This window comes from Paramisgurnus dabryanus, chromosome 24 (genome assembly GCF_030506205.2).
Source record: "Paramisgurnus dabryanus chromosome 24, PD_genome_1.1, whole genome shotgun sequence".
NCBI classification, from domain to species: domain Eukaryota; kingdom Metazoa; phylum Chordata; class Actinopteri; order Cypriniformes; family Cobitidae; genus Paramisgurnus; species Paramisgurnus dabryanus.
In genome coordinates, this window is record NC_133360.1 from 24,401,926 (window position 1) to 24,414,820 (window position 12,895).

General features: G+C 38.6%; 1 protein-coding gene across 1 annotated transcript; it reads left to right on the top strand.

The window, feature by feature from the left end:
* The first annotated feature begins 1,377 nt into the window (after window positions 1-1,377).
* Window positions 1,378-6,117, top strand: LOC135756304 (uncharacterized). Its single transcript, XM_065271881.2, has 5 exons — window positions 1,378-1,512; window positions 2,671-2,883; window positions 3,386-4,462; window positions 5,382-5,550; window positions 5,638-6,117. Exons 2-5 carry the CDS (start codon window positions 2,673-2,675, stop codon window positions 5,771-5,773), a joined length of 1,593 nt encoding a protein of 530 aa, XP_065127953.2. The 5' UTR covers window positions 1,378-1,512; window positions 2,671-2,672; the 3' UTR covers window positions 5,774-6,117.
* The last annotated feature ends 6,778 nt before the right edge of the window (window positions 6,118-12,895 follow it).

Below are 12,895 nucleotides of genomic sequence, written 5' to 3' on the forward strand. Positions count from 1 at the left end.
TGTTCTTCATTGCAAACTGCATCGAAATGAACCACATTGTTTATTTAAGTGTTGTGGTGCCGGTTGCGGTAGGGCATTTGTCAGATATGGAGCATTTAAGGCACATTTCTACCGCAAGCATAACGTACCTGCTGCCCCTGTTAGTGTTAGGGCTGTTGTTAATACTTATAAATGCCAAGTTGCATTGTGTGAACACCAATGTCAAGAGATCAAGGATCTGTTAACACACTTGAAGGAACATATTGCTGAAGGATGTGCAGTAGGTTGTCCAGTGACTGGATGCAAAGGTGTTTTCAATATCAAATCTTCATTTACATCTCACATGTCGCGGAAACACAGAGATTTTTCAGATTGCAGTTTCAGTGACTTGTACAGAGAATCTGCATCTCAGTCATCGGTTGCAACTGTTGTAACAGAATCAGATAGCTTTGGCCCTCAAGTGAATGAGGTAGAGACAGATGAAGGTGATATGGATATAGCAGAAAATTTTAGTGATCTTTTTCTCAGAAATGTCAGTTTGTTTTACTTAAAATTACAGGGGCAGTTTATGCTACCTGCTTCGACCATTCAGAATATTGTTGAGGAGATGCAAAACATTCACGACTTGGGTCAGACATATACTTTGAGTAAACTTAGTTCATTGTTAAAAAATGAGACACCATTGTCAGATGAGGACATCACCAAAGTTTGTGAGTCTGTTAAAGGTTTCGATCTGTTTTCTGCATGTCATACAGGGCCGATGAGGACAGCATACTCAAGAACGCAGTCTTTCAAAAAAATGTTCAACTTTATTGAGCCTAAGAAATTGTTTTTAGGAAGAGATGAGAATCGGAGAGACAGGTTTGCCTATTATGTTCCAGTGAGGGAGACTTTAAAATGTTTGTTAGAGTCTGATCTATGGTTGAGTTGTGTATCAGGAGCGCACTCGACTGAGACTTCTGTGGATGTTCTAAGTGACATTAGTGATGGTCAAATATTTAAGAGCAAAGATTTTTTTGTGCAAAACCCATCCTGTTTAAAGTTAGTGCTATACCAGGATGCCTTTGAAGTTGTAAATCCTCTAGGCTCTGCAAAGACCAAACATAAAGTATTAGCTGTTTATGTGTCTGTTGCTAATCTGCCACTTCATGTACGGTCTGACACAGACCACATGTCACTTGTTTTATTGTGCAGAGAGAAAGATTTCAAAGAATTTGGCCATGCTAAGGTGTTCTCTGAATTTCTACGCGACTTGAAGGAATTGGAGGAGAATGGGATAGTGACATCTCATGAAACGGTAGTCAGAGGGACCTTGTATTGCATTGCTGGCGATAATTTGGGCTCGCATTGCATTGGGGGTTTTTCTGAAAATTTCAGTTGTTCTCAATATTTTTGTCGGTACTGTCTCATAACTCGATCTGAATTTCAGGGTGATGATCCAAATCTGTGTGGACCAGAGCGCACCATTGAGAAGTACGATTCTGCCATTGAGCGCCTCCAGACTGAAGATACATCAGAAGGAGTGAAGTTCAGGTCAGTTTTCAACTCTTTAAATTACTTCCATGTTTGTCAGCCAGGTCTGCCACCTTGTCTAGGCCATGACATCTTTGAGGGCATTTTGTCCTATGATGTTGCACTGTGTCTTAAGTATTTCGTAAAGACAAATAAATGGTTCACTTACTCCACTCTGAATCGGCGCATTAATCAGTTCAAATACTGTGCATCTGATGCTTCTACAAAGCCGTGTACAGTCAAGCCTCTAGCAAAGAAACTGTCAGGACAGGCCATACAGAACTGGAATTTTCTGAGGCTGCTGCCCCTTTTAATTGGTGACCTAGTGAAAGACACAGCTGATGATGTTTGGCAGTTGATTCTGCAGCTAAAAGACATTGTGGACATGGTATGCGCTCAGAAAATCTCTGTGCCTCAGGTTGCATTTCTTGATGTTCTAATTCAAGAATATTTAGAGTCAAGAAAAGCTCTGTTCCCAAACACTAAGCTGAAACCCAAGCATCATTATTTACGTCATTATCCGGCACTCATTTTGAAATTTGGCCCTTTGATCAGACTCTGGACGATGAGATTCGAGAGCAAGCACAGTTATTTCAAGACATGTGCAAGGAATTTAAAGAATTTCAAAAACCTCTGCTTTACTCTCTCCGAAAGACATCAAATGCTGCAGGCTTACCTCTCAGCAGGATCACTTGGCCAAGTTGTCCTGCAAGTCAAAGACAGTTCACCATTTTACCTGGAACTCTACAGTCAAGCCATTCAAGATGCAGTCAGACAGTTTGGCTTCACTGATATTGACACACAGGTCACAGTAGAAATGTCTTATAAGGGAACATTGTACAAAAAAGGACAATTCCTTGTGACTGGTAATATGGCTAACGTGGAGTTTGGTGAACTAGTGCTTATTTTGATGAAAAATGACACTATTCATTTTATTGTGTCAGTGTACAGTGCTGAGTTCTTAGCTCATTTCCATATGTACTCCATTAAAAAGGACAATGAAAGGATGCACTGTCTGAACATCATTGACTTAATTGATTTCTATCCATTGCCATCTTACCAGAAGGATGGATATCAATTGGTTCCATTGAAACACAGTGTGCTGTCACAATAATGAATGCCTGTCTATGGTCTTTCATTCTTATGTAAACTGAACTTAATTCACTTTTTCATTCTTAGAAATGGATATTTCAGCGCAAAACAATATCAGAAGTTCCATTACTAAGGTGTTGCCAGACCTCCCAGACCCAATTCTAAACCTTGTGGAGGAGACACTACAATCATTGGGGGTTGAGACCACTGAGGATTTTCACTTTTTACAGGAGGCTGATCTTGCATCAGTTTTACGACCAATACAAGCGAGAAGATTGGTTGCTGCATGGAAACAAACCAGTAAGTACAAATCAACAGAATTTACTTGAACATATATCAATGGTTCAAACACCATTTGTTCATTTGATGTTCAGTTGAATACCAAACATTAGTTTTTATGCTCACAGAAAAAAAAAACATATTGAAAAATGAGCACAGGAGCAAATTTGATTTTGATTTTGAAAACTGCTGCCTTATGCCAATGACGCTGGTGACTTTGGATAGACCACCATGTATACTTCACATACCGTAATTTCCCAACTATAAGCCACGATTTCTACACAAAATTTGCAAAAAAATCTATATCTCTGCGGCTTATACACATTACGTTTCAATCATCTTCCATCATATTCTCGTCAGAACAGTGAGCATATTCTATGATAGAAATTTTATATCTTCTCCAGGCAGAAGATTTTCATCTGTTTGATATGTCATTTGCAATTCTGAATATCAAATGAACTAATGGTACACATACCACCAATCAGTTTAATACATCTTTAATTTCATTATTTTTGTTTTACAGTTCAGAGCCCTGAAACCCACAGCCAGTCAGCCGTCAGTCCTTCAGTCTCACCTCTCACCTCTTCTAACTCCACTCACTCCTCACTCTCACCTCGCACCTCACCCAGCAATCTGATTAGAACTGCAGATTGGGTTGACAGCTTTCAGATTCCATGGGGAACATTTCCTGAAGACTTGATGCAGTGCTTGGAGAGAGGGAAAAGGCCAAGCCCACGTTTACGGCGTGAAATGATCCGGATTGTTGTCTCTGCAATGATGAACACTTGTGCATCTCCAAGTAAACTAGAGTCTACAGAAGTTGCCAAAAAAATTGTTGCCAAGTATCCACAGTCCCTAAAAGATGTCATAGAAGGTGAGGTAGTGGGAGCAGGATATCACTCACTAGTCAAACAGCTACAAGCCCGCATTGACAACGTGAAGCGGCCTTCAGCACCAAGGATTAAGAGGCGTAAACCGGAAACGGGTGACTCAGACACAGATGAAATCCCAGCTGAGCAAAGGGCAGTTGTTCAGGACACATATGGCTGCATAAAGTGGAATTTGAAGTTCATGCCAGTCAGTGAGACATTGGAAAGCCAACAGGAGAAGAAGGATAAAATGAAGATGCTTCGTGAACAGCATACTTTCATTCCAGAAGAGGTAAAAGCCCTTATGAAGTGCACTTACTACTCCCAACGTCAAGCAATAAACACAGGAACAGATCTCCAACACCTAATAGAAGAATGGCCTTTTTTATTTGAAGAAATTGGGATGACCGTCCATTTCCTAGAGCTCACAGGACTACCACTTAAGGATACTTTTCTCAATAGTGTTGAAAAAAAGGGAAAACGGCTTTTGAACTTTATGACAACTGTCTGTGCAGACAAGAACAAACGGGTCTTGGAGACTGTAATAAAGCTGAAATTTCTGAGAGGGCCGTTGGAGGGCAGCTCAGGTGACATCAAGGATATGGTGCTGCTTATTCTCTCCTACTTCAATGAAAAAGAGGAGCACCTCTTCCACTACGTAGAGGAGACATGCCTGGCAAATGAAGTCCACGTGGAAAGCTTGCCTGTGACCCCTTGCATCATTGTATGTGGTAAGTTTATTCCAGTTTACTGAAGGGGTCTGTATGGACATGTTGCATAAAATGCACGGTCATGTTTAAAGTGTAACTCGCACCAAAATGCATCCTGGGGTGCTGTTCTGAATGTACTCCAGTCAAACTTTTGTTTAAAAGCAAAATTATGTCGGAAGTGCCACTTTTAAGGTTGTCCATGTTGTTGTTTTCGGGTCAAATGGCTTTTTGAATGGGGAATCTTAGGGACACTACTATTTTGATACATGATCGCATCAAAATCCCTATTTTAAAAAACTAAGAAGGCTCAACACAACATGAAACTTTGAAGTATCATCAGTGTCTCTACACACGAACTTGAGCATTGAGAACATTGTTAGTGTTCACATACTTTACTAAAAAGAAATTTGAACAACTTACTTGGTTTTTCTCCTGGCCGCCAACTTGCCAGTCAAAAAGTGAGTTGTTCAAAACCTTTCTTTTTAGTAAACTCTTTGTACACCAACAATGTTTTCAATGCTCGAGTTCATGTGTACAGACACTGATGATACTTCAATCAAAGTTTCATGTTGGGTTGAGCCATCTTAGTGTTTTAAAAATCGTGATTTTGAAGCAATCATGTATCGAAATAGTAGTGCCCGTACTATTCCCATTCAAAAGGAGATTTGACTAGAAACGACGACATGGAGAAGCTTAAAAGTGGCACTTCGGACGTATTTATGCTTTTAACCGAACGTTTGACTCGTGTACAATCACAAAAACACCCATCTTGGCAAGAGTTACGCTTTAAAAATGCTAGTCATATTTTGTACTGAGAAAGTAAAAGATCATGTAATGTGATTCACTTAAACAGTCTGCTCTGTTCTGTTATTGTGCATCATTCAAAACATTTTGTATTTGCACTATTGAATGGTAATAGCTGATGTGCTGTTCTTTGCAGGAACCTGCTGCTATGGTGCAAGGCAGTTCATGCTCAGCATAGACGGCAAGATTGTGAATGACCAAATCTCCAACTTCACCACTGCCATCTGCTTGATGTTTGGTAGCTACTACTGCCTGAACATCCACTATCCAGTAGATCTGGGTTCCACCCTTGAGTTCCTTCAGAGGTAAAGTTTGTGTATGCACATTGTTTCTTTTTATTTACACATTTAAAACAAATCACTATATTAATTTATATGTTTGTGTTCACAAAGGTGTTTCTTCAACATCAACCCTGAGAGGGGCACAAAAGTTGAAACAAAGAAGAACAAGAAGCAGCTGACAGTAAACCCGAGAGTCCTCACCCTCATCGCAGATCTCGCTGATCATGAGTGGAGAGAGACAAATTAAACTGTGATATACATTTTGATTGCCTACCTTTATTATTTTGAAAATGGAAAATTTTAGTTGCAAATTTAGATTTTAGTTAATGTAAGTTTTACATGAGTGAAGTGCAACGGATTTTAAAGTAAATTGGCATACTGTACTTTTAAGATGTGTTTGTGATCGTGATTTTTCATAATACAGTTTCAAGTGTAAGTGCGAAGTAATTTTAACCCAGGGTATTTTTTCAGCATGACAACAGGTCGACCAGCCCTTCAAGAGACATATTTCGTTGATCATAGTTTGACTGTCTTCGGTGCTAACAGCTCAAACAGCACTAACATTGCAGTGCTAAGGGCGGTGCGCCAAACTAATCAAAATCGCATCATTAAACTGATCAATGAAATCTGTCTCTCAAAGGGCTGGGTTGAAATTACTCTGGACTTATACTTTAAGTTCGTTATTTTTGTAATTGTACAACACAAACAGTTTGTTAAGTGTATACCACCAGTTTGTTTTTATTGGATGGAATGACTAAATCCTCAAAAAAAACCAACTGTGCAAATGTTATATTACAGTTCTGAAGTCAGTCTTTTCAATTACTATGCTGGAATTAGATTTTCTGAACATTCTCCAGACTCTAACCAAAAATTAGAGGTATTAAAAATAGCATTATTCAAAACAAATGCAAAAGCCATGTCTTTGTTTGTATGTTTAAGTGTGGCTTGATTAATGGGAACTTTGTGTTTTGTTGTATTCCCTTTGAAAATTCAGTAGCTGTGTGTGATAAAAATAATGCCAGCAAACTGTATGTTCTCATGTGTTCTACTGTATTTTATGCGGTGATATTCTGGCAACCACAGCTGCCAGAAATTTACTGTAGATCAAACTGCAATAAAATACTGTGATATATGATACAGTTGTGATGTGTTTTTCATAGTGAAAGAATGTAATGGGGTTAACTTCTTACACCCTGAAGCTATTTTGGGGATTTTCGCCTGGATTTGGCCTACCCAATTTCAAAAGCATCCCATACCCACATGCAGAGGTTTACATACAAAAGTTTGGTATCATTTTACAGGTAACCCTTTGAAATTACATAAAACACTGTTAAAAGTGCTCAACATGGTTGTATGTGATATCAGTCCTCTAATAAACACAAAAATAAATAGGCGCTTTTTGATGTTTTTTTCTAAAGTTTTTATTTGAAAGTATATAACTCTGGCCCTGGGTATCTCAGGTCCCTGCAGACAGTTTTGTTTGATTCCAGCAATTGTCAGCTTACAGAGGAAAAAGGATTTTTTTCTCTATCATAATCTATGCAAAAGTTATTTTACTCCAACTGAAGGGAGGAATAATACCCTTTTTCTATACAATTTCTGCCTAAAAACATTTGAAGTGCTCCCATAACCACATACAGTGGAATAAATGCAATTTCTTTATATCATTTTAAAGAAAACCCTTTGAAGTTACATAAAAAGCTGCTGTTTGTGACAAATATTGTTATTTATGTTGTTTTTCATATGATGAAACACCAAATTTTCTTTTTTATGTTGTAAACACTGTCTTTGATAGTGAATAACTCTGGTTCTGGGTGGTCTAGCAGACTGCAGACAGTTCTGGTTGTTAGCAGCAGCAGACAGTAAACACCCAAAAAAAGAATGAACTCTTTAGCATGTCGCATTCAAAAGTTATTCTCATTTTACTAAAGGGTGTGAAAATACATTTTTCATATAAATATTAATTTTTTGTTTTGCACATATAATAAATAGCAAGGGATTATATATGCACACAACCAAAGAAAATGCTGTGAATGGACTCATTGTTTAGAGTAGGACCTAAAATAAAAGATGGTGTATCATTTGTGGCTATATGTGCTATCTGAGGCAGTCCACACTCAAGTTTCACATATGTTTACAAAAGACCATTTTTTACCTTATTATTCATTCAGCGATTGTTGGATACGTGTTGATATTAGAACAAACATAACGCTGTAGCCTTATTCCTGAGAGTGAGAGCTTTCATTTGATATAAGACTTGCCCATGTTTGTCATTTTTGAAAAATATGAAATATGTAAATATTAAATGATATAATAAAATATTGGGGGGGTGATAGTGTAAATTAAGTGTAAATAACTTTCTTACAGTAAAAGATGTGTCAAAGTGATGCATATCTGCAGAAAGTAGAGACTCTAAGCTTTCAAACAGTATCTCATATGTGTTACTGGGGTCCATGACGGAGCATCAAAGATTAAAAGAATATTTTATATTAAGTCAAAATACGAAATTCTGGACCCGGGACAGGGTCCTCAGGGTTGAAGAGGTTAACAGAATATGTGGTATTTCACATTAGTTTACTGTAAACAGCTTCACATTATTGATGTTGTTTAGCAGTAAAATAATGTGATAGATGATACAGTTGTGATGTGTTTTTTCATAGTGAAAGACTGTAATGGGGTTTACATAATATATTTTGTTTTTCACAGTAGTTTCTCGTTAACAGCTTCACATTATTGATGTTTTTTAGCAGGAAATTACCTTAAACAAGTTTACAGTATATTTGTTTTTAATAGTAATTTACCTTAAAAGCAGCTGTTTTAAACTCTGAAATTTACAGCTGGGAAAAAAGCTTACTGTAATGTCCTTTACATTGTCACCGTATTTTTAACAGTGAAGTTCTGGCAACCACAGCTGCCAGTATTTTACCGTAAATTTTACAGATTTTTTTTTACAGTGAGTGTGACGTTATAACGCAGCCAACAAGCTGTTCTGTTGATAAATAAAATTCATTAACACTTCATGGGGTGCTAACAAGGTTAGATCAGAATAGCCTATAAATTTGCATGAGGTCAGTAACGCTTTTTCTGCTGCAGCCACAGTACACAATTGGGGTTGGCCGTGAGCTACAGCATCAAGTTTTGATGAGAAATACGTCACCAGACGCAATCTGTCGGTGTGTTGTTGCAGTAGCACAGAAGCCATGATCCGCTTTCTCTCGTATACGGTTTGTGTGAATGGCAATTCTGGGTTGCCTGCCCAATTTGCTGTGTGTGCATTTAGCTGCTAATAAATGCACATCGTGCTAATTTGCAGAGAGCGGCTTGTGTGCAACAGCTCTTTTAACACCTAAATCATCTTTCTTTCTTTTTTTGTACAAGAACTACACACATATTTTTATTTCTGTCAATTTATCAGTTCCAATTCCTCATTCCCCATAATAAACCCTTATCTCGACCCACAGAAATGTGTGAATCTGCAGCCAACATGAAACCAACAAAGAGCATCCATTTTACACATGAGATCTCTTCCCATCACATTCACACGCAAGTATGGCTAACTAAAAAACTTAGTTTAAACACTCAACCTTGATCTTCGCATAGTAAAGGTTCACAGTAAAATTCCCTTACGGTGTGGCCTTTGGCACTCACTGACACTACTGACCATTCAGTAAGTGACGCAGACGCTTCATCATGCTTCATAACGGAAGTTCCATCAGAATCTACCATAAAACACTTTGCCCTCCAACCATCATGCTATATTCGGGTAGTTTAAAAAAATGGGAGGACTTATAAATATTCTATGCAACAGCAAGCTTTACTTCATTGCAAGGGCTAAGCAATTCGTCATTGCAAGCAGAAATAGAAAATAATCATACGCACCGCCCCCGACACTCCCCCCTCTCTTGTCACCTCGATGTGCTCTTTTCCTCTTTTGCGTTTGAGCTTACAGACAATAATTTTCCAGTGTCCTTTGCCACAAAAACAAGTCTATGACTCATATTCTGGTCTACCACATTCACGTCCGGAACGTTGTTTTTGTCTGTAGCTTACGTTGTAACGCCTAAGACAGACATTTGTCCCAGATGGACCATAGCCATATGCAGTTCTTTATCAGTCTGTTTCTTCTTTCCCTCTTTCTTGTTTATATAGGTTTTATCAGCTTGACATTTCAGTCAACGTTGGTAAAAATACTCTGAATTCCTCATTGAACTTTCGTTTGCCCATAGAAATGTCCAGTTGGTCAGTTCTTCATTAGTCCATGGTCTGAAAACCAGCATCAGACCTTCTTCGCTGGACACTTGTATCATTAACCTGGATGATGATAGTACTTCTGTCTTTGTCCTTGTGGTTGCCCTCATCTGGGGTTCAGGGGTAACATTGCTCAGATTTTGACCACTTCCTCATCCTCCTCGGCCAGACATTTTAGTCTGCCTTTCTGGTTTCATGGTCGGTCCCTTAAACTTGATCTGTGGGTCAACGTCCTGGTACTGTTTTTGTTCGTCACCCGATGGCCCTTCATTGACCGATGATCAGGGGTTAAATTGGGATTTGTTATGTGGGGGGGGGGGGGGGGGGCTCTGTTATGAGGGGGGGTTCAAGGGGTAACATGTTTAATACTGATGACAGCAAAGCCACTGGTGTGTTTCAAGAAATTCTGGACCTCTGATAGAAGTTTCATAAATTAAGAAAATTATTTCAAGGAAATCCAATTTAAGAAATTAATTTCCAAGACCAATCAGGTGTGTAGTGTTTATGTATAATAGTGGGCAATATATAACTTTACAAAGTTCAGACCTTTAACAAATCTTATGTGTTGATCTAAGTGAGATGCTGACAGTCATGTGACTTCAGCGAACAAATAAGGAGTTCAAATGCAAAACCCTCTAAGTACATATAAACATTTTTTGACAAAACTCTCCTTTGATCCTTCTAAAAGAATCCACTTTTTTGTAAAATACATAGTAAACAGTTGCGAAATCACTAAATATGCAACTAGAAACATTGAACCACACATTAGGCGGCGCTGTGATCCGTGTCACTGCCATATCCAGATTGTCCAAGTACTCACAAGGGATTACAGTTGTAATGTAAAACATGGTCGTTTCGTACGCTGTCATTCATCCAATTCATCTTCTGTGCACTTAAAGGACTTTGCTGAAAATGTGGGTGGCATTTACCAGATTCTGCCAACAAAGTGGTATTTCTGAATGGCCTAAGGTCAGAATTAAGCAGGTTTGAAGTGAAGCTATGTGATGATTAAGCAATATCGCTGGAGTAGGAGTGTGATATATCTCTATATCATCACGGCAGTAACTAGGCCAGAGGCACGAGGCCACAGAAGTTGAGTTATATCACACGACTCCAAGAGCGATATTGCTTTTATACAACAATTCGACAGCACAAATTTGAAGAAAGGCATACGCTGTCGATCACAGCTTCATCTCGGACACTCCTATTTGACGCTGGCTTTGAGGGGTCTGTGTCTGCTGGTCAAAAATGAGATTTTATTTGTCTTGAGTTTATCAAACGAGATCATTGGTCTGATGAATCAATTATAGTTTTTTTAATTGATATTTAGTCTCTTTTGTTGCTATTTTTTGGCAGAGTTAAAAGTTGAATTCCATTAAGTTATACCGTATTTTCCGGACTATAAGTCGCGTTTTTTTTTCATATTTTGGCTGGTGCTTTGTCTTATTCTCAGGAGTGCCTTGTAAGTCTGTATGAATTAATTTGGACATTTATCAGGGAAGAGAGACCATTACCGTCTAAAGCCGCAAGAGTCCGCTATATACTGCTCCAGTATTTATGCAATTTAGTGGATTAAGTAATGTTAAATGACGAGTCCGCAAACTTGATGACGGTGGCTTGTTTGGTTAATTTATCCTTCCAGGTTTGTTCTGTACACTATTGCTTATCATGTAAATAACTGATAAGGTTACAATTACGTACGAACATCTATTCAGCCTGCTGTTCTGTGTGCTATTGTTTAGTTGAATAACTTGCCTCTAAAGATGAAATGCGTGTTCTTTGGCGCGGATTTTGTGAAAATAATTTTATAAATAAATGCCACGTAGTCCACTGTGACTTTTATATGTTATTTCGTCTAACTGATGCATTTTTAATTGGTGCAACTTATGCTCTGGTGCGACTTATATTCCGGAAAATACGGTACAAAACTGATTTTGTATTTAATCCTAATGCGGTTCTATAGCACTGTCTTTTCAATGGAAATTGTACTTGTCAATACTATGAAACAGACTAAGGGAGCTTTTCCATTGGGTGCAGTACGTAGTACCCGATACTTTTTTTCGTACCACCTCGGTTGGGGTTCCAAGCGACCTGAGCTGATACCAAACGTGACGCGAAAACACTGTAGATCACTGACTGGTCTGAGAGAATCGTCACGTCATGGCTATAATGTAAATATTAGCTTTAGCTTACTGCTAGCTTGCGCTGTCTCAAGCAAACATGTTGTTATCTGTGTTCTGCTATAAGTTTCCAAACACCCTTTTAGCGATGAAAACATCTGCAGGTTGAGAATCCGGGACACCATAACAGTTTTTTCCAGACTTGCAGTTTGTGGCGGCACATTCGCGACGTGCACGTCCGCATTATATATGCTTAAATACAACTTCAATGAGGCTCAGCGGAGCGCCGTCGACTGACGCCACGGGTCGGGTGTTTGAACAGAAACTGTCATGTGAGACAGAGGTAGTTATAAACGCGATGTGCAAACATCTATTTGTGGTGGCCAATTTTAATTTTGTGGCAGACTGAGAAATAAATGAATGTATGGGAATGTACAACAACGCTCTCACGTGTATGATGTCACAACAGTAGGCAGCGTAAATACAACGACACGCCTATAATCCTTCCCACTCCGAAGTGATACTAAACTCGATGGAAAAGCTAACCACGCCAAAGTGAGGTGAGCTGACCCGACCCAAACTAAACTAAACCGTGGGGTACTATGCAATGGAAAAGCGCCATAATTAAGTTTAAGAGTCAGAGAGATGTTGTTACTCACTGTTAACTGAGTCCAGGTACAGTTTGTTATATAGTTTGACTCCATCTGTTACCAGACGCCCGTTCTTGTACCAGATGTAAGTATGTTTGTTATCCAGAGTGCATTTAGTTGAACAACTCAATATCACTTTCCCTCTTTCTGACACAGTGACTGGACTGCTTATCACCTGTGTATCTAAAAACAATTAAATCAATTAGTATTTTTTTAGTATTTTGACTTCAATCAATGATAGCATGTTATTTTTAACTTTGGTTTTCCATATGTAGTTTTCATTATGAGCAGTTACCTGTAACAGTGAGAATGACTCCAGGTGAACCAGAGTAAGAGTTTGTGTTAGTGATG